At 46.7% G+C, this 22,293-nt stretch overlaps 1 protein-coding gene across 13 annotated transcripts in view; it reads right to left on the reverse strand.

The window, feature by feature from the left end:
• Nucleotides 1-6,799: 6,799 nt before the first annotated feature.
• Nucleotides 6,800-22,293, reverse strand: part of UBE2H (ubiquitin conjugating enzyme E2 H) — a 98,957-nt gene continuing 83,463 nt past the window's right edge. For 8 of the 13 annotated variants that reach the window (XM_054692665.1, XM_054692659.1, XM_054692664.1 and 5 more), the window contains 4 exons: nucleotides 20,758-20,893; nucleotides 20,553-20,623; nucleotides 15,172-15,300; nucleotides 6,800-11,068 (listed from right to left, as the gene is read on the reverse strand). In XM_054692665.1, the coding sequence (XP_054548640.1) occupies nucleotides 10,944-11,068; nucleotides 15,172-15,300; nucleotides 20,553-20,623; nucleotides 20,758-20,893 (461 nt within the window). In that variant the 3' untranslated portion in view covers nucleotides 6,800-10,943. The remainder of the gene's footprint in view (nucleotides 11,069-15,171; nucleotides 15,301-20,552; nucleotides 20,624-20,757; nucleotides 20,894-22,293) is intronic. The other 5 variants (XM_037513099.2, XM_037513092.2, XM_037513112.2 and 2 more) reach the window with 1 other exon arrangement.

Raw genomic sequence — 22,293 nt, forward strand, 5'->3', positions numbered from 1 at the left:
TTAATATTTAAAAAAAAAAAAAAAAAAGATTTTTGTTTATTTATTTACACAAGAACTGGGGTACAGACCAGATGCACAGGAGGGTGAGAGAATTCACCAGAGCCAGAGCGGGGAACAGAACAGTCAGACTAACCAAGTACACTGCTGAGGGGAGCAGCAGGTGCGGCAGGAGAGGTCTGCGTGCCATGTGGGACCCTCGCCAGCGGCCAGGATCCAACTGGCACTGCAGAGGCTGCGGGCAGCTTCACAGCGTGGTGCTCAACCACCTGCGCCACCAGGGGAGGCCCATGTGTGTTTTCTGTTTTGTTGCAAATGGCAAAATTTCCTGTCTCCTTATTGCTGAGAATTCTGTTGTCTGTACAGACCACATCGTCTCCATCCACCCATCTGTGGGCGCGCGGGGCGTTTCCATGTCTGCTATTGTAAGTGATGGTGCGCAAGGTGGTGCCCTTAGCGCTTCACAGTGGGTTGATATTCTCTGCATAGATCCCTACCACCTTCTGATGCCTTGTACTTTATACTCCCGCCAACAACACAAGGGTTCCACTTTGTTCCCATTCTTGTTCATATGATGTAAGCCATTCTCACAGGCAGGCAATACCTCATTGCGCTTTTTTTTTTTTTTTTGTGGGACCCTTGCTGGTGGCCGGGGATCGAACTGGTGCTGCAGAGGCTGCGGGCAGCCTCGCAACCCAGCGCTCAACCGCTGTGCCACCAGGGAAGGCCCTCATTGCGCTTTTTGATTTGCATTTCCCTAATACACGATGGTTTTTCCCTCTTATGTCTGTTGGACATCTCCGTATGCTTTTTGGAAAAACGTATCTAGATCTTCCGCTTATTTTTTAATTGGGTTGTTAGGGTTTTTTGTTGTTAATTTGCATGAGTTCTTTATATGCCTTGCATTTTCAAAAAAAAATTTCATTTATTTTTGCGTGGAAGAACTGGTGTGTGGGCCAGAGGCGCCAGGGGTGGGTGTGAGAGACAGAGTGGGGAACAGAACAGGCAGGTTGACTGAAATACACTGCTGAGGGGAGCAGCGGCGAGTCAGGAGAGGTCTGCTGCGCCATATGTGGGTGGTCAGCACCCTGACTGGGGATCAAACTCAGGCCGTAGGGAGGCCCTACCTTGCATATTAGCTCCTTCTTAGATGTGTGATGTGCAAATATCTTCTCCCATTTAGTGGGCTCTTTTTAACTGCTGATACTGTCTTTTGCTGTGCAAAAGCTTTTTAATATGATGTAATCCCAATTGGTTTTGTTTTTATTTCCCTTGCTGATGGGATCGTTAAAGACATCTCTATCGCTAATGCCATAGAATGTATCACCTGAGCTTTCTCCTACATATTTTATGCTTTCAGGTCTTACATCCAAGTCTGTGATCTATATGGCACTTGCTTTGTGTGTGGAGCTGGAGAGTGATCCCGTTTCATTCTCACGCATCACCGTCAGATTTCCCGAACCAGTGGGAGAGATTTTCCTTTCTCTGTTGTAAGGTTGTAGCTCCTGTGCCATATACTAAGAATTGATCCAGGTGTGGATTTGCTTCTGAGCTCTCAGATCTGTTATTTCTAGTCTTTATTATCGAATCATTAGGATGAGGTTCAGCTGTAATAAAAACAAAAGTCTTTGAAACAATGGCTTAAACATGATAGAAATGATTTTTTCTCTCACACGTAAGTCTAGAGAGAAAGCAGTCCAGGTCTAAATACAGTGATTTCATAAAGAGTGTTAGATCTCTAAGGCCAAAGAGTATCATCAAGAGACAGAGCGTATTCGGCATCCACAGCTGTGCAGCCGACGACTCCTGAAAGTTAGCTGTTCGGAACAAGGGATGACCACGACTGGCGGGCTGAGGCGGCAGGACCCCTGGAAACGGAGTCCAGAGAGTTCTGAAGGCCCAAACCCACCTGTTTCAGTTTCTGGGGGGCGGGAATCGGAGACTTCTGAGGCTTGGGCTGCACTCTGGTGGGGGCCCTGGGTGAGGACCTCATGTCCCAGCCATGTGGGTCTTTCCAGAGCAGCTCAGGAAAATAAGCAAGAGGACACTGGAGGTGGGCGCTGCATCTTCCACGCGATCTCAGATGTGACCCCCCAGGCCTCCATCACGCTTCCCCTTTCTCCCGGCCTTCCGCCCCTGCTGCTGTGGTCCTCCTTGCCCAGCCTCCTTGCCCAGCCCTCTTGCTTTGGGGAACACTTGGGGTCCCAACCCGCATCTCCGTCTCTTTCCTGGTATCTGCGCTTTGTGCCACTGATGCCCGCTGGCCACAAGCCAGCATCCAGCCTCCTTCCCCCCAAGACCTTCGGAACCCCGAGGCCCGGCCCCCACCGCCCTGCAGGCCCCTGACCCTTCCCCTTGGGGTTCCCTGCCCCTTCTTTCTTTACGGGGGGCCTTCCCGCCGCCAGGAGGCCCTCTCCCGGGGGTCTGTGGCGCTTCCTTGGGCTTCAGGCCTCCCTGCCCAGGTGGGCTGGGGAGGAGGAGGCGGGAGAGCCTTGGGGCCGCAGGAGCTCAACGCCGGGGCTTCCTCCCAGTGCGGTCAGGTTGAAGAGGCCACATCCCTGCTCTCTGGATCCGCACCCCAGGGCCAGGGGGCCTGGCTCCTGCTTGAGCTTGGCGGCCTTTGGCACACGATGCAGAGGACGGTTTGCTTCGATTCTCGCAGGCCGACGAGGCCACCTGCTGCCCGGCCCTGCTCTGGCCCGGCTGCTCCTCAAGCTGGGTCTCCAGGGCCCCTCAGCGCCTCTCACTCCCCAAGCGTGGTCTTCCCGGCGCTTTCAGGCCCCCCACTTGACCTTCCAACACCCCCCGCCTGCTTAAGCAGCCACATCTGGCCCACGTCCAGGTCGGGGCAGGTGAGGAAAGGCCCCGGCAGACCCCGGGTGAGGCAGCTTCCTGGGCGTGTGTTGTTCTCAGCTACTTCCTTTCTGGGGACCCCTTAGTTCTGTCTCAGGTTCCGGCGCCCGAGGGGACAGGAGCTGCACGGTCTGTCCGTGAAATCCGGGGCTGACGTGTGAGGCTCGAGCGCCCCCAGGTGTCCGAGGCCGGGATGGGCCGGGATGGCCGCCCCCTCGGGAGCCTCTGGCCAGAGCACCCGGGGCAGGTGCTGGTGCCCTGGGGCGCCGCGGGCCTGCGGGCTCCTGTCCTGGACGTCACGCTCTCAAGGCGCGGGGCGGCCACAGCCCCCGGGCCCCCCCACACACCTCAGCGGCCCCACGGCCCCAGCTGCGGGCGGGCGCGGCGGGGCAGACCCCGTGTGCTGGGCATTCAAACCCGCTCTGAACTTGCGGGGCGCTGGACCCCGAACATTCCCCGTACACAGTGAGGTGCTGCGTTCTGCTCTGCTCCAGATCCCTAGGAAAAGCCGCTCTTGGGATTTATTTGCTTCTCTTAAAAAATACTTGTTCTACCCGGAGGCTGCCAGGCGGCTCAGTGGACGCAAGCCCCAGGGGGCCGCTCAGCGCTTCCAGGGTGGTGACAGGCGGCCACTTCTTCACTCTGGTTTTAGTGACAAACAGTGCGTGCTTTTCATTTTGAGGATTCCGTGTCACTTTGCACGTTGAGAAGGTTGCATCTGAATTGTGATGCGTTGTGTGAAATACACCCTGGACACGAGGGTACTAAAGCAAGGGCACAGCATGCCATTCATTTAAAAGAATTTGTGCTGAAGCTCATCCCTTTTTTTTTTGAAATAGTAACTACACTGGAGTAATTTGTATATATTGAGTTAGAGAAAACATTAATTTTTTAAAAAAGATTTTATTTTTGCACAGAACTGGGGTGTAGGCCAGAAGTACGGGGGTGTGTGTGAGAAGATTCACCAGAGACAGAGTGGGGAGCAGAACAGGTGGGATGGACTGAAATACACTGCTGAGGGGAGCAGCAGGCGAGACAGGAGAGGTCTGCTGTGCCACGTGGGTAGCTCCCTGTCCAGGGATCGCCTTCGCCATGGGCCATCTTGGTGGTAGAGCTGAACCTTAACCCCTAGGCCACAGGGAGGCCCTAAATAAAACATTAATTTCACCAGTATTTTTTCCAGGTGGCTATAAAAAAGGTCTGAATGACTTCAGAGGGCATTCTTTGTGTTTCTGCTCTAGGGGGTGGGTTGAGCTAAATCTGAGTTTTAATGTGTGCACTGCTGTCCACAGAACCGGGCATATGTGTGGGGATGGTCTTGGTGGCCGAGATGAGTGTTCTTCCCAAGCTGCATGCCCAGCTCCCACACTAGCCTGTGAGCCTCTTCCTGCCCTCGGACCCTTTCCTGATCCTACCAGGTGCCTCCTGTTGACCTGCAGGTGACGCTGACCACCCAGCGGTCACACGTTAGACACCAAGACCCGGCTCTAGCATTTGCTGCCACTGGCTGTGTGCCTCTCTTGCTTCCCAGTTGATGTGAAACGGGGTTGAGTCCTGCTCTGCTTCCCAAGGGGCTCCCAAGGCCAGAGTAAGGCTCACAAGGGGAAGCCCTTTCAGCCACTGCTGGGGGTTCTCTGGAGGGGGACATCATGGAAGGCATCACCTTTCTGGAATGCCAGTGTGCTCCCTGTGCTGAAGTCTTTTGATACGTGTGAAAGGCCACCTTTTTTTTTGTGGGACCCTCGCCGGCGGCTGGAGAACGAACCGGCGCTGAAGAGGCTACAGGCAGCCTCGCAGCCCAGCGCTCAACCGCTGCGCCACCAGGGGAGGCCCAAAAGGCCACCTTTTAAAAGCTTTTACATGCATGTCAGTGGCCTGCAGCAAGCAGCTGATTCAGTTCATAGACCTGAAGAAAACAGGAGTGAGGCCCAAGTTTCTCAAAGGGAGTGTGCGCGCTTGGTCGGCTGGCTCAGGCAGCAGAGCCACAGGAAGCAAGCTGAGAGGGACCTGAAGGGCAGACCCCACCAGCCGCTAGCACCCCTGTTAACCTCAGCGATAGGACAGCCAGAAAGTGCAAGTATTTCCTTAGGGAGCCCAAGTCCCTGCCACCCCCACCAGCTAAGGAGTCAAGTTTGAGCCTTAAGGATCTGGAACGCAGAAGCACCCAGCCTTTTCTCAAAAAAGTTCATTATAGCCGTACACACACACTCACACACACTCACACACACTCCCCACCCAGGAAAGAACACGCAGGAACGAAATGCTCCTGTGGTTTTTTAACTTTGAAATGAAATCCCTAGTCAGGGTAGCACCTGGTTCTAGAAGTTCTGGGTCACAGACCCTGCACTGTGAGGCATTAGAGAGCAGGATTGGCCTAAGGTGGGCTCTCCTGGGCTCATCTGGGATCAGAGGCCCTGAGAAGCCTGTGGGCTCTGGACAAAGGAGGCTTCTCTGTCAAGTGGCTCCAGGGCAAGGATTGTGGAGGCTACTGGTAACTTTTGCCCCTGTTCCAGTTGGGGAGCAGCACACGTCATGCCCAGCATCCCAGAAACTAGTTCCCTAGGGGAGAGCACAGCTTTCCAAAAAAGTAAGGGCTGAAAGTAAAGTTCTGGGGCTCTGACCACATAACTTTCTTTTTCAGGACAACACAGCCCAGAAAATCTGGATCTTCCTACCCAGGAAAGGGGCCAGGCCTCAGGCAGGCAGTGGAGAGTCACCAATGATTCTGGAAGGAACTGAACTGAAGCCGAGAGGTAAGAGTGATCTGGTTGTGATTACTGGCGGGTGTGGGCCCAAGTCCCCTGAAGGCGCTGAGACCTTCATGGGGCAGTTTTCACAGCAGCTGCCTTGTGTGAGATCTCAGAACCACTGTTCATATAACCCATAGATCTTTCTCCTTTCAAAAGCTGGAAAATGGGTGCTCTGAATTCCCAAAACTCTTTGGGTCCAAAAATTCTCTCATCTTGAAACCTGTTTCCCAAGTTGCCAGAGTCTCTCCGGGATGCTGGGGCCTGGGCTACGGGGCTGGAGAGCCTGGGTGGAACTGCGAGCCGTGAAGTGTCAGAGCCAGAACCTGTTAGGTGGGGGGCCGCCTTTTACACAAGAATTCAGGCCTGCGAGCTGGAGGCCCCACAGCTAGGCAGTGGGAGAGAGGAGAGCTCAGTGCCGGACGCAGCCCTTTGGCCCACGGCACACCCCTGACTGAGGACGACCGTAAGGAGCTGGGTGACCGTCTGCCTCGAGCAGGAGGGCTCACTTGCCACAGGGCAACACTGCTCCGGGGAGCACCGACCCTCCTCCCCCCTGGCAGCCACAGAGCTGGGCTGCCTGAAGCGTCTATACAGATGCAGTGAGGGGGAAATGAATACACACCAAAAAAAAATTAAGAAAAAGATCCCTCTGTCTTAAGGCCCTTCTATCAATGGATCAAGCCCAGCAGCTTCTCCGATGGACTGAACGGGCGGCTTCGCCACCTGGCGGCCATCGAGGGCATGCGCTTCAGGGCTAATCCGTTCTCAGCCTGCAGACACCCACCCCTCTCTCTGGCTCATCCTCCCCGCTAAGGTAGGCATTTGGCACAGGGGACACCTATTTGGGTAGATGGGCCCTGGCAGGAGGCTTCCCCGTCTGTAAACGCCAGGCCAAGAGGGTATCCTTTGGCATTGACAGGTCCAGGCAGATCTCCAGGGGAGAAGGTGATGGTTTCTCGAGGTGCTCTGGTACAAAGCTGGGCCAGCAGTCACCGGACACTGCAGGGGTGGGGGCAGCGCTCCACAGGTGAGGCCTCTTAGTTACTTCTGCCAACTGATGATGCTCTCGTGACAAATGACTCCAGTCTCTGCCTTCTGAAAGCTTCGATGTCAAAGGGGGAAAAAAGGCGCCTGTTGCTCTGCAGTCAGGTGAACAGGGAGGCTATTTCTGAAAATGGGCTGAGGAATCACGGGAGCTGTTATCTTATTGATCAAGGTCCAGCCACTTGCCAAGGTATATACACATTTTATTTAAAAAAGTTTACAGTTTTCATTATACACAACTATTAAGAGGTTATAGTCAGAAGAGGCATTTGTCCTGTTGACAGAAGTGCCCACTAGATCATCACAATGCAAGGAAGGAGGTGGGAGGGAGAGAGGGCAAGGAAAAAAATAAGCGATAAAAAGCTTAGATTTCAATTAAGGGCTGGTAAGTCCCTTTTATCTCTTCAAGTATCACACAATATGTACCAAATACAATCAGTAAATAATGGCCATTTCTTCCCAAGCCCACAGCCAGGACAGCTATTTGCTGAATTCAAAGTCCTGGCGCTTCCTCAGGTGAGTGGAGAACCAGCTCGCCTGGGGACTGTTAACCGCCCTTCCCCAGGGGCCGCCACTCCCTCCAATCCCTAATGGAATTGCCAAGATGTCCAGTGGCCAGAAAAATGTGAACATGGATTCAGAAGTCCAAAGAAATTCGTTCGTTGCGCCCAATCAGAAATGATTTGATTTCAGTCAACAAGGCTGTGAACCCGGTTAGGAAGTTAGTGAAAACTCTCGCTACCTTTTGTTAACGGCGTTCACGTATTCTAATTGAGCCCCTGAAACACTGAGGGCCATATGCCACTTAAAATCAAATACTAGTTCCCAGAAACGTGGCATTTAGAAACTTCACCACAGAGTCTAGCAGAGCATCTACCGTTCATGATTCTCAGCCGTCCCAACAGGAGGCCAGTAAAAAGCGAGCGTCTGGCTGAGGCCAACTAGGGCTTCAGGAAACCTTCGGAGGGGAAAAAAATTCCTTCGAGGGGAGACACTCCTCAGGAGCTTAGATCAGCCAGTTGGCAATTTAGAACAGCTTTTGAAATGGAAGAAAACGTTAGGTATTGGAGAGAGATATGGCAACTTCTGTTCATTTATCTCACTAGTATAAAATGCTGGTTGAAACTGCACAGTAACCTCAAGGAGGGTGATGAGACTGAAGACAAAAGAGCAGAAATGCCAGCATCTAGGTTGGCTACCACGGAAGGCGGCCCACAAGGCCCCAGAGCTTGGGCTGCAGTGTTGAGGGCTCTTGCTTGTTGGTTTTGAGCTCAGGCTTTTGAATGGGGGCAAAGAATAATGGCTTGCACTGGTCAATCACAAGGGAGGATTTCAAAAACCAGGGGTACGATGAAAGGGAGCCGCTAGGAGCAGCTCTGACCTACCACTACCTTGACAAACAAAAATGTTCAGCCTTGCTGGGAGGCTCTGGATGTTCTGGACAACTTGGAAAAGCTTTTGGTGGTGTAACACCCCCTTGCTTCAGACTTACTCTACTGTCAGTGGGGTCCAGAGCCCTCAGATTCACAGCCAGACCTTGTTCCAGGGTTTCCTCTGTATCTACTGGTACGGTCTACCTCACCCAGGTACAAGGAAGGAAACAAAGTTAGTTTTGGAAAAAAGGGGATTCTGTTCAACTTACCAAAAGTCCATGTCCCAGTGGAGAGAAAAAGCTCCACTCGGAGCCAAAAAAGCAGCCTGGGGCCAAGGTTAGTGCTCAGAAAGGATACAGTCGCAGAGAGGGTGCCTGGGGATTTGGGGAGCAACTCCAGGAGCTTCCAGTGCTCACTGAGAAGCCTAATGAACCCTCATCACCACAGACTTGGATGGTTACATATGCGCATGCACACTGCAGCCACACTCAGACCTGCCTCGTCATCCCTGCAACCTCCCCGCACAAATCTTCATTTGGGGATTCTGCACCACCGAAGAGTTCTAGCGCTGCAGCCCACTTGACCCGAGGCAAGCATATGTCTTTGCGTTAGAGAAACGTGGATTGAGTAGGGGAGCAGAGCTGCGGCGCTGCTCACAGACCTTCCCTAAACTTGGTTCTACTTTTTGGGACAAGATTAAAAGCCATTATTATCTGGACATTATTTTTTTTTTTTAAAAGGTAATTAGAACACTATTGTTTATACAATATTGAAAAAATACAATTTTTTATTGTTGAACTCAAATCACCACCCAGCACTTTAAGCCTACCCTAAATCGCACCTACAGTAACGGTTATAGCACAAGCAAACTGCTAGTTCAGCAGGTAAGCAAGTTAGACAGTGCCAGCAGAGACCCGCCCTCCCCCAAAGCGACGAGAAGACAACGTGCTAGAGAAGAGTTACAGTACACCAGTACATGTTAAAGAGTTAATACTACCCTTCCGACAAGCCACAAATGCTAGATAGATAACTCGGTACGGTTAACTAACCACAGCCCTACATAACTGCACTTTTAAGTTTTTTTTTTAAAAAGAAAACCTTTTGCTTCATGCCCGTAATTAACATAAAATAAGTAAATTCTTTGTCTTTTAATTTAGGAAAATAATCATGCTAAAAGCAAGTTGTACTTTATATAGATTTTCAAAGAAAATATTGATTGTGCTTTTTGAATAAAAAAAAAAGATAGGGTACCTTCCAACCTCATTGACTCAAATCTCGTGGAATCTAGCACTTCTAAACTAAAATCACGTCAGAAAGAAAAACTAACTATCCCAGTGGGACATTCAAAAATTGTCTTAGGCGGTTTTAGGATTGGCTAATTCTGCTATGGTCCTACTGGGTGCTGCCAAAAAAAAAAAAAAAAAAAAAAAACCAAAAAAACAAAACAAAACTCCAAACCCAAAATACAGACTCGCTGTCTTAAGTTCTCCAGATTCAGCAGGCAACACTCAGATTTGAAAGAAACTCTGCCAGCCACCTGGACATATGGTTAGCAGGCATTTTAAATGGTCTGATTTCCTCACCATATACAGGAGAGAAAACGTTCTTCCTTCAAAACCTGTTCTGCTACTTCTTATTTTTGAACCCTTTTCTTCTAATTCTAAACCTGCATCTAATTCAGTCACACTCCGAAAAAAACCTGCATCTATTTTTCCCATGTTAGAGTCACTTTGGGTACCAGAACCTTTATTTATTCCAATTATTACTCATTTTCAATTTAGAGTGTGTGTTGGGTCTAAAATACTCATTTCCCACTCCCACAAGCAGATGATGACCAGGCGGCTGCCAAGAGCAGCAGCAGAAGGGGAAACAAAACCAAACATGAATGCGAGTCCCCAGGAGCCACAGCCACAGACGGGTCTTCCTCCAGAGTCTGCCGCCCCGCCGAGCGGCTGTCGTGGGAGGCGGCCATCTCTCGGTAGGTGAAGACTAAAACTGCAACCTGTCTAAGCACAAATCACACACACGCCAAAAAAGTCAAAACCCTAAAACCAAAAAACTCACCACCTCTCAAATGTAAAGCGCTCAGTCCGGGGGAGCGGTCTCAAAGCGGCCCACGCAGGACGAGGACGTGGCTCTGCACGCGCTGGAGGAGAGGAGACGGCTTCCCGGTCTTTCTCCTGTCCTCTCAAAAAAGGTCTGATTTACAAACTCTACCCCAAGAAAAAGAATCAGGTTCAGAAAACACTCCAAAAGGTTCTCCAAAGCAAAAACACTTGTGGCTGCAGGGCCCGGTAGCAAGAAGGGCAAGAATCTACATATAAAAATGTACTTAAAATCTGAGTCAAAAAAATTGTTGTATGTTCAATACTCTAATTAGCTCCCTGTTTGATACTGTTACTCCACAGAAACGGGGCCACCTAGGGTTCACAGGAAGGAGCAGCTCTGATTCTTACGGGCTGGCTCTACATGCTCCACAGCAGGTCTTTTCCTCCCATTTTGAAAAAGCACTATTCTATCTTCACATCCAAGAGCTGGTTGGTTTGGTTTGTTTCTTTGGAACCATCAATAAACGAAGCAACTTTTTCCTGTTATTTTTACTCACATCTATCTATCAGAGCGGCTCTTTCTTTGACAGTTCAGTAGCACACAGGCTGACTTGGCCAAATGGACTTATGAATGCATGCATTCGGACCGCATATTGCTACCAAAATGGAATGTGGGAATATGCTATGCACCTCAGGTTGAGAAATGACCAAGAAATCAAGATCTAAAGGGTGATATATAATATATATATATCAATGCTATTATTCATAAAAACCTTGTTTAGTAATAAAAAAAATTGCTTTGTTTAAATATGAATATTATAGTCTGCTTCTCATGGTTAGGAAATAATAGTCTTTCTGAAAAGCAGGTGCTTTTTCTACTACAACTCCATATCCTGGGCCTCATCTTCCGAAAAGTCAGACATTGAACTCTCCGACGAGCTGTCACCGGTGCCCTCTTCCTGTTCCTTCAGTGCCTCTTCCGTTGCATATTTCTGGATGTACTCTGCACAGGGAGTGGGGACAAAGAAGACAAGGACAGTGAACAGGCAGGTATGTGTTACAAACCCCAAAGTTGACCGAGTCTCAGGGAGGTGGGGCTTACATGGTGGTGGTGGGGGGGACAAAGATGACAGTTGTTATAGTCACTGAAGCTAAAGGCGAAAACCCCACAGGGAGACATCTTGGGAGTTGTGTTTCTTACCAAGGGGCGCATATATAAAGTCAAAGAAAAACATTTGACCTGCAGGGGAACAAAGACACTGCCCACACCTACAGGCACACCAGCCACTTAGGACCCGGGCACAGGGGAGACAGCAGAGGTGTAGGAGGATGCCTGGGGTTCAGTGGCCACCAATTCTCCAGTCAGGGTGCCCTTGGCGCTTTCCTTGTTGGCTTACCCATACAGCTTCACTGCTGCAAACTTGATGAATCAGGGAAATGTGACCCCCACACTTTATTTTTAATAAAACTATTTGCCTCCCAGCTAAACACAACTAGTTATAATTCTATAGTAATGTATAAGGAAATGCCATCTTTTTTTATAGATTTGACGTTATATAATTATAGTCGGTCCGAATCTATTATTTTAGGAATAGATTTTAAACAGATCCTGCCTGTCGGGTTTTTTATGCAACTGGTAAAAACAATCTCAATCTGGGTAGGATGAGCTGCTCTCTTGAGACACAGCTAGCCTGAGTGATTAACCATGTGTCATCTGCCTGAAGACCGACGCTGTAACATGGCCTATGCTGAAATGGCTGGCTGAAAAAAAATTTTAAGAACTGAACTTGTTCCTAACAAGTAAATGCATACTGTTTTCAAGTAAACAGCCTATATGCAATATAGAGAGACAAGACCACCTTATTCAGCAGGCAAACAGGAAAAAAAGGTGTCCTTATGCTTTATTTCCCCCCGTGGAGGTGCAGGCACCAGCTGCATAGGAAGGTAAGGTAAATGGCTGAGTGGGCCTGCCAACCTGCATAGCTGAGCACAGAGGCCTAGATAAGAATGTGATTTTAAAAAATATTTTTAGGGGGCTGTTAAAAAAAAAAAACAACTTATGTGACATAGACCATATGAGGCTAAATCTGGCCCTTTACAAAAGTTTGCAGACTTCTTAGAGAGCCCAACAAGTACATTATTCATAATACAAAATTTATTCGCTAAAAGCTTATGCCAAGATAATGGATCAAAAAACCTCTGCTAGGCAGGAACTTAAGTTTTAGAGTAAGAGAAATATTTATTAAAGCCTTAGAAATTTTATTTTATTCTGATGGCTTGGCTACTTCCTCTGTAGAAAGAAGCTGCTGTACTTTGTTCTTTGACACTGTAATTTGATACTATCTGCCTTTAGTATATTCAGGGACACAAATACATATTAAGTGCTTACTAGGACAAGGCTTTTCAGGAGATAGGAAATGAATAGCAAGATCACTTCTGAGAGGAGAAACAGACGAAGGCATTAGCTACCTAAGGACCCTCAGAGGGAGGGACTCTGGCTTCACAGCCCAGATGACCGTCACTTGTGCACTGACCCTTGAAGGGGTGCAGTCAGCTGCACGGCAGTGGGAAAAGCAGAAGCACTGGGGAGAAGGGGCTGGGATATGGAAACACATAAGAGAGAACTGCACTTGCTTTAAAAAGATCTTAAGTAAGGTTAAGTATACATACAGGTTTTGCTGCAGACAGATGGTGGGTTCATGGTTAAGTTACCGCTTTTTCTGTGGGGTTGAAACATTCCATCACTTAACTAAGGAAGAACTACATTGTGACATACTGAGGCACTGGAGGAGCAACGTGACACACAGTAACAGCCCCAAACAGCAGGCTTAGATGCCACGCACTGAAGGTTTCTGAGCAGGAAAAGAAAGAAATCTTTCCACAGCTCCAATGGTGTCCAGTCTTGCAGGCTGGTATTTACAAGACAAAACAGCATTGACTAAATATGGCGCTACCTCACGTGCATGGTGAGAAAGGGTACACATACCAGATTGAGGCCAGGCATGGAAGTGTCCAGCGGCAGCTCAGGAGAGAGTCAGGCCTGGGCACACATATTTGGAAGTCATCTACTAGAGCGGGTTATCTATTGCTGAGGGGTGACTAAGCCCCTAGGCCAAGGAGTCAGTATGTGGGAGGGGGCGTCCTAAGGACCAAATCTTCAGAGAATGACCATGTTTAGGAAATGGAATAAGAAGAGTTTCCAGAAAGCTAAGGGTTTTAAAGCAGCAAAGCTGCGAGAGGCCAGGAAAATGGGTCCTGAGAAAGGCCCAGAAGATTAGAGAGCGATGAGGTCACAGACTGAGTAGAGGAGGGGAGACAAGACAGACCTCAGGAATCTGAGATTTTGATTCCTTAAAGACGTCCTTGGGAGCAGAAAGGGCTTCTGAAATGGGGTTATCGGTGGCCTGGGGGTAAAAGAACTGGGAGTGGGGGAAGACAGTGCTAGGAGGAAGGGTGAATGAGAACAAGATCGCAGGCTGGTGGGGGAGTGGACCTGAGAAATGAGACAGGACCGCTCATTTCTACTAGGCGGGGACAACGAGGGCCCGAGCCTTTCTAAACATAAAGCTACAGCAGGAAGCTGAGGTGAGCTCAGGTCCCACAGGCAGGATTCTCTCAGATTACTGAGGAAGGCGAAATGATAGCCAGCATTAATATTTCAGAAAGCCAGAACTTCCTAAGCTAGAGCTGACTCTTCAAAGGTAAAAATGTAGGTTGGTTCCTTGTGTGACAGCACGTATGTCCTGCAACGGGGCTGGTGCTAAAGTGCTGCAGGACAAGGAGCATAAGGACTAGAGGAACACATTCTGCACTCAGGTACCCACAGGTCACAGGCACTTTTAAGTGATTCCTGCGTCAAAATTTTAATAGTCTCATAAAAGACTTAGCTGGTTGAAACTGATGGCTTTTTCCTTGAAATACATGTTCACTTAGCTATGAGGATATTCAGCTACATAAATTAGATAATTTGCAAAGCACTTGAGGCCTAAGTAAATTAATTAGGGAAGATTTATTTCTGCTCTATTTCAACAAAGTACCAAATAGTAACCTTATCGAGACCAGAAGACAGAGGAAAACCATTTTTTAAAACAAATAGCCCCAAATGCTCTTGTTTGTCTCATACCTACACAGTTAAGGGGAAGACCTATATATTTAAGCTCTCACAAATTGTTTCTGCCACCATTTCTCGCAAATGCTTCAGCAAAGGCACACGTCATGCTAGGAACTGGGTAGAGACCAAGGGCTGCCATTTGTTAAGAATAGCAGGCCTTTTGCACGAACTTTGAACTTCTTTCCTTTTTGGTGGAACTCTGTTTCTCATGGGAGTAAAAGGAAAACACGATGAATACCATCAGTGGTGTGGGCCTTAGATGCTCCACCACTATGTTACCATTTTAACAAAATTCATGTCCCATTAGCACATGCACTTTTAAGGATGGGAGAAGAGGATTCTAAATTCAGAAGGCTGAGCAAACAAGTACTACTGCCACTAGCATATGTCCACTGTCAAAGTTTTAATAGAAAAATCCCACTGTGCTAGGGCACTGGGATCAGGTATCTACCACAGAAAAGAAATGTGGCTAGATGTAAATTTCCCAAAGTAAAAGCAAATCAGTATGGGAAACAAGAAAGACGTAGGTAAAATGATATAATAATGATGAATTCAGCAATTATTTCCCAATGCCCAAAGTTAATTGCTTTCCTAGAAGGACAGGATGATACAGTCTAAACAAATATGAGATCATGACTTCCAATTAATACTGACTTTCAAGTCTAATTTTCCAATTTAACAAGACAAAAGGAAGCAATGAAAGCTAAGTTCTTCTGGAGAGGTATCCACAGGGATTTCTGGCAGGTAACATCTGTCACTACCCAAACAACTAAGTCCCACCTTCTCATCTTTCCTTGAGCTCTTTCTCCCTCCTTCCCCGCTCCCCTTCCAAAGGTAGCTATGACCTGTGGAACAAGTGGCCGGTGAGCTCTGCTCCAGCACAAGTCCCTCTTTTCAGGCCTGAGAAAAATTATTAGTAACTAAGGAGGGCTCTCACTGACCAAAGCCTAACAGATTTCAGTTCCATCGCCAGGTTAAACTCCCTGTCTTCTTACCTTTAATTTTCTGCTTGTATTCTTCTGGCCGGTGGAGGTACATGGCTGCAGCGTCACCATTGAGAGGATCTATGGGATTAGGATAGGCCAACAACTGGGGCAGGAAGGACTCAAATATATTGGTAAGATCTGAAAAAACAAACAGAAATACATCATAAACAGAAAAAACAAGTTCACCTAAATTTCACATGAATTCAATCATCAAAACTCCTTACCGTGCTAAATATTTAGCCACATGCATATTTTTTTGTGAAAGTGTGCTCCATTACATGTGACTTACAGTACATATTCCTTTCAACACAATTTTTAAAAATACAATTATGCTTCAATTGTATTGAAGAACCACGTAAAGATATACCTGATATTCATTTTGAAAGGTAATTGTACCAATTCTAATTCATTCCATTTTCTAAACTGAGAATTTGGAATGACTACATGGTTTATTAAAATCTGTGTCCCAACACCCTACAGCACTCTGCATGTCCACAAAATGAGCAGTTGATTTCTCAACTTAGTCATTTTTTTTTTTAAATAAATAGTTTTTTTCTTTTATTTATTATTTTTTTTTTAAATAGAGGCATGTTTTATTTATTTATTTATTTGTTTGTTTGTTTTGTTTATACATGCACTGGGTACAGTGAGAAGCGCAGGAGGGTGAGAGAATTCACCAGAGCCAGAGCAGGGAGCAGAGCAGGCAGAAGGACCGAAGTACACTGCTGAGGGGAGCAGCGGGCGGCAGGAGAGGTCTGCGCGCCATGTGGGACCCTCCTCTGGTGGCCAGGGAGCAGCCGGGGATCGAACCGGCGCCGCAGAGGCCGCGGGCAGCTTCGCAACCCAGCGCTCAACCGCTGCGCCACCGGGGAGGCCCTCAACTTAGTCATTTTCTTAAGTTTGAAAACCCTACTCTGAAAAGTACAAGTCCCAGATCTTAAAAGAACTAAACAATTTTACAGACCCTGACATTTAATTCGCCTAACTCCTAATAGAAGTAAATAAAACCATTTTTTCAATTATTCTGATAGTAAGGGCAGGAACCTATATGGATAACTTAAAATTTGAAAGGGAAGTCACCAATTTACTACATTCATTGATCATCATTTTAATAGATATTTATTAATACCCTTCTTGCCACATTCAGCTCAAGGTGCTGACACACAGTACAAAACCACCACCACCCTGTGGTCCTGGTGTTTGACAAAGGCAGCAGCCCTGAACGCCCAGGTGTAAAATAAACCACGTGTCCCCGCAGCCTCAGAGCTGCTGTCCTGCCCCTTCTGTCTGGTCGTCCAGTCAGCAGACACTGGGCTTTGGCGCCTTAGCACTTCCATATCTCTGCCCCACCACAGTCATGCTATCATGTTTCTGGAGGGAGTGCTACCTAAAAACTGTTTCATTTACCCTGCTTTTAATGGAATTTGTTTTAGAGTGAACAATCTTATGTAGTATTATAAATGCTTTGTAAAGTCAATCACTTTAGGTTAGTGGTTCTCAATCACAGGTGATTTTGCTTCCCAGGGGAGAGCTGGCAGTATCTGGAGAAATATCTGGTTGTCACAGCTGGGTAGCAAAGGGGTCAGGCCGCACATCGAGCCCTAGGGAAGAGGGGCCAGGGATGCTGCCTCCTACGATGTACAGGAAAACCCTTCACAACAAGTAATTGCCTGGTCCAGAATGTCTACAATTCTGAGGTTGAGAAACCTGGTTTAGAGAGAAGGGCCAGGGTAGATACAGCCATGTGCTGCTTAATGACGGGTTTGAGTGCTGCAAAATGCAGCATCAGGCAGTTTTGTCCTCACATGAACCTATGCTGTATAGCCTACGACACACCTTGGCTAGAGATAGGGACCACATCAGATATGTGGTCTTTCACTGGCCCAAGCATCCTGATACAGCACATGGGCCATCCTTTGGGCTCTGTGAGCCATGTTCAGTCTCTCTTATCACTGCTGCTGCAACACAAAAGCAGCTACAGATCATAGGTGAACAAATGGGTGTGGCTGAGTTCTAATAACACTGCGTACAAATACAAGTAGCCAAAGCTTGCCAAACGCTAGAAAACACTACAAAAATAAGAGGTGGTTCTTCCTTGTCACTGTAGCATTAAGAAACTGAGCAGTGAAAAAATAATCTAGGGCTAAACTACTCAGCAGAAATTTCTGCAAGAATAAAAATGTTGTGTATCCGCACTGCCCAGGACAGCGGCCACACATGGCTACTGAGTATGTGAAAGCTGGCTGGTATGACTGAGGAACTGAATTTTTCATCTTATTTAATTCTGATTACATTAAGTTTATATTTGCATTAAGCTTAAGGAACAGCATGTGGCTAGCAGATCCCATACTGGAGAGCCCAGGACTAGAGAGCATAAAAGGGAGGGCATATGACAGCTGCATAGCCCTGGCCTCATGTGTCCCATATACTGACACACGGTGGCTTCACCGTTAACCCCAAGTAATGGACTTAGTATTATTATATGGACTGGCGTTTCACCTTCTTTAAGGCTAACTTCCTAGGGCCTCCCTGGTGGCGCAGCGGTTGAGCTTGCGAAGCTTCCCGGCCACCGGAGGAGGGTCCCGCATACCTCTCCTGCCGCCCGCTGCTCCCCTCAGCAGTGTACTTCGGTCCTTCTGCCTGCTCTGCTCCCCGCTCTGGCTCTGGTGACCCTCCCGTGCTTCTGACTGTACCCAGTGCATGTATCAAAACCATGCCTCTTTAAAGGCTAACTTCCTAAAGAGCCACAGTACAGAATACAAATGCTGAGTTTTCTAATCAAAAAGGCAAAAATAAAGATCATCTAGGGTCTCCCTGGTGGCACAAGGGGTTAAGACACAACCTATGAGGTTCTCTGCAGCATGAGTTTGATCCCCAGCCAGGGAGCTACCCACATGGCGTAGGAGACCTCTCCTGGCTCACCCACTGCCCTCAGCAGTGTATCTCAGTCAATCTGCTGGTCCTGCTCCCTACTCTGTCTCTGGTGAGTCCTCTCACCCCCCCATACCTCTCTGTCCTGTGCCCCAGTCTTATATGCATAAATAAATCTTTTTTTAAAAAAGATAATCTAAGATAACCCTAACCACCTATAGTAAGATTTTCACTATTTTTCTTTTTTAAGAGAGGCAGTATATTCAACAAACCAGTAATTATTCATGACGCAAAAGCATGGAAAACTAAGGGTTGCAGAACAATATTATGGTTGTAATGCTGGGTGGAGAAGGTCATAAAATGGTATGTTCTCTAGAATTACAACGGTATAGCAGGCAGGCATAAGAATATTTAAGAAGTCAAGACAACAAGCTGTAACTTCTATTATTCACATTTCAAATGACTACTTTCTTACCTTTAAAAATTGTATTTTCCTGTAACTGTCCTGTCAACTTTTGCATATGCTTGAACTACTTAATAAAACAAGAAAAGTCTGAAGAAATTTTTCCTTCTCTTTTTCCTTAGGTGGATGGATTATTAAGGTGGTAGGAGGAAGTGCCAAAAAGTAAGCAAACAAAGAAAAAACAAGAGGTATAGAAGTTCTTGCAAACTGAACAGTAAGAATTACAGTAACATGAACAATAGCAACAGTAATGGCAGCCGCAACAACTAGCACTCACTCGAGCTAGGCGCTTTACATTTCACATGCACACGCAGTGTCACCAGCCAGTGAGGCAGGTACCACTGTGACTGACTCCGTTTCACACATGGGGATACTGAGGCATAGAAAGCAACTTGGGCTCACCCACTGCACTGCCTGTGCTCATGGATGGAATGACTGTCTCAGCTTTCAGCATGGCGCAATCTCCCTGCATTTCTCATCAAAACTATGGACCCTCAGAGATAGACTCTGCCCTCAATATTTTCCTTTCTTACAAGTTCAAGGCCAGAAAAAGGCGTCTCAGAATGCCGGGGTGTTACCGTGGCTGAACTGCTCGGCAGTTCAGAGAGGCAGTGTCCTTGTTTTCAAGTAGCTCAACCTCAGGAAGTAGTCTACAGCCCTTCAGACACCTGTACACAGAGAACTGGAGGCTTCTCCTGCCACATCGTCGTTACAGGTGCCGCTCAGAAAGACGAGCAGCTGAATGTTCCTATCAAACAGTGAAAACCTTAAAAATATATGGGCTTTATTCTCTTAATGTTCAGAAGTGCTTCAGGACTCAAGAAATACTGCAGACATTTCATAACTAGTTGTTTCATGAGTTCCAGGAAGAGACGCAATACCTTTTCCTACTACATTTGAGTTTCTTAAGCTACCAGTAATTGGCTCTGCCTAAGTATTTGTTCCAAATAAAAAGAACCCTCAATGGACCTTCCTTTCCGTGTCTGCTGTCTTCCTGCATTAACATACTTCTGATCCATTTTACAGATGCACTGAGTCACACCTGCATACCGGAAGTGTGGAAAGGGACAAGCATGCAGACAAGCATGCAGCCTAGTTTTGGATGAGATGACAACTCTGGAAGGCCAGGATGCTGTGGCACTGGCCATTTCAAAGTAGTCCAGCATTCCCAAAAGTGGCCAATAGTGCGACCGCTGCCAAAAGGGTCCACCCCAAAGGAACGTCTCTCCAGTGTGTACACATGCACAAAACCATCTTTCAAGATAAATATGCTGGCAGTAGAAACCTAAACTGTAAATCAAGAATGAAATAGAGATTTGTCTTTGGAAAAACCCATCCGAATGAACAATTTCCCTAGAGTTGTTAATAGAAACATCTGTTTAAAGATCTTTGTAAAGAAACCACCTTCGAAACTTTTTGAAAGGGAGAGCTAGACACAGGGTTACCAAATCTAGAGATTAGAGTCAGCTGGCTCCATTAGCGGCCTCAATTTTTAAAAGTTCCAAGGTCCCCAAGAGGTATTCTATATGAGTAAAGAGCTTACCTTTACCATGGACTAAATCAGCATTCATCAAAACTCAGTCCCTAGGAGGACTGATTCTTCAGCCTCATCCTATGGCATTGATGTTAATAATATCACCACATACCTTGTTTTAGGTACATAAACTAATGATATATATTCATATTTAATTTTTAAAGAAACTCAAATTACAAACTGACCTCTCATCAAAAGCAGCAACATTGACTACTGGCCTATAGCTCGGGTTACTGCCTTTTGTCCATGAGAATTACTCATAGATTTTTTTTTTTTCCTCCTTTCCCAAATCTGCATGCTGAGGTCTCATACCTATGCTAGGGATTATGATGTAGGAAATAGGTGATGTATGTATGTGCAGAAATGCACGGCCGGAAAACATCACCTACCCTATACATCCTCTAGGATACCCCAAGGCCCCGTGGGAAGAGGGCGATTTGCTTGTGGTTTCTTTGGCTCAAGAAAAGTCAGGTCTCAGCAGCAAAACTGCTGAAAAGGCTCTAGTTTAGTTGCGTTGCCTACCCTGAGCTTTTCGGTATTCTCTTCCGCACACTGATGTCACTATCACTTCCTCCAGGTGCAGGTATTCCAAGCTACAGATAGGAAAAAGTAATCCATTTTAGGAGGGCTTTAGGGGCTGCTTTAGAGTAGAACGGGTAGTGATGGATATCACCTAAAACAATGGACACCGGGTAAAACAAATTCCATTAGGCTGAACTCTCTCTACCAAGAGGGAAGCTGGCTCCTTAGTGATGAACAACAGATGAAAAACTTAGAAGACCAAAGTCTAATCTCAGGCCTTCCACTGACTTGCTTTTTAACCTTGGGCAGGTCTCTTCCTCTCTGCATCTCAATTTCTTCATCTGCAAAAAGAGAAGTATAATACTGCAGTTCCTTACAAGGAAGAATTGACATATTACTAAAAATGACTATAAAATAGACTTCAAACAGCAAAGGACTAGACTAAAATATTAATATAAATATGACAACTTCTTAGAGTAGGAATTTCAGCTACATGTATCCCTCCAGGAATAAGGGTTGAGTAATATGAATCACAATGAAAAAAAAAATGCACCAATTCTTAAAGTAAAGCCACCCTACTCCAGGTGACTCAGACGGTACAAGGCTTAAAGGAGAAAACATAGGAGGGGATGAATCACGGGTCTCATGTTTTATTCTTGGCTGTTTATGAACTAGTGACCCTAAGTTATTTCTTCTTCCTCTATTTCCTTTGAACATTAAAATGGAATTTTTTGTAAAGCATGTTGCTATCTTGATTAAAACCCTGCAGACGCCCCAAGCTTGACATGGTCAGTCCCACCAAGAACCACAATTACCAAGCAGGTAGTCATCTCCGAGACTTTAACCTGCGTGATCTTCACTTGTTTTTTAGATTTAACACCAAATGCTGTAACTCAGAAACCACCACCATGACCAAGCATCAAGAACCACTTAAGAAATTCCTCTCTTCTCAAACGCCACCTAGCCCTCCCCCCTTCTATATGACCTACTCCTTGTCCCCACTACCTAGTTGCCAGGGTCCTTATTTTTAGAGTCAAACAAACAAGGAAGACACCAGAAAATTTGTCTGAAGACACAAGTCACTTGCACAGCAGTGTGAATTCTGTGGTATGTTTTTTAAGAATTAGCTTCATACACTTAGAAAGCCTGTCGTCATAATTTTAAAGAAAAATAACAAATCTTTAATATTGGTCCTTTAAATTACTAGTCTTATCAGACTTGACATGCCTAAAATTAATTCCCTGAAAACCTATTCCCTCCCCCTAACACCTAGTTTAACTGTAACACCCTTCTTCCTAAGCTCTGAAACTCTAGAGGGCCTTAAGTGTTCTTCCTTTTTCCCTGTATTCAGTCTGTCTCCCAGATTTGCCAGCTACTTGCCCTAATGAAATAACTCGAGTTCCTCTTCTATTTCCTCTGGCATATAATTACGCCAAGCCCAATATATCATGTAAACCTTGGATTGGGGCAACCATCTCCTGGATGGCTCTTTCAGGCTCCAAATTCTTGCCTTTGTAATCAGAAAAAGTTTGAAACAATTATTCGGGTCATTTCTCATCAACAGCAAATTCCTCTTATTTTCCTTCAAAACTCTTCATTATCCAGAAATACTCTGTTCTGTAACTCAATAGAAAGCAGGATTGATGGGCCTCCCTGGTGGCATAAGAGATTAAGACGCAACCTATGAAGCTGCTCGCAGCCACTGCAGCACGAGTTTGATCCCCGGCCAGGGAGCGACCCA

The sequence above is a fragment of the Talpa occidentalis genome, unplaced genomic scaffold, assembly GCF_014898055.3.
Source record: "Talpa occidentalis isolate TD23 unplaced genomic scaffold, MPIMG_talOcc4v2.1, whole genome shotgun sequence".
Classification (NCBI taxonomy): Eukaryota; Metazoa; Chordata; class Mammalia; order Eulipotyphla; family Talpidae; genus Talpa; species Talpa occidentalis.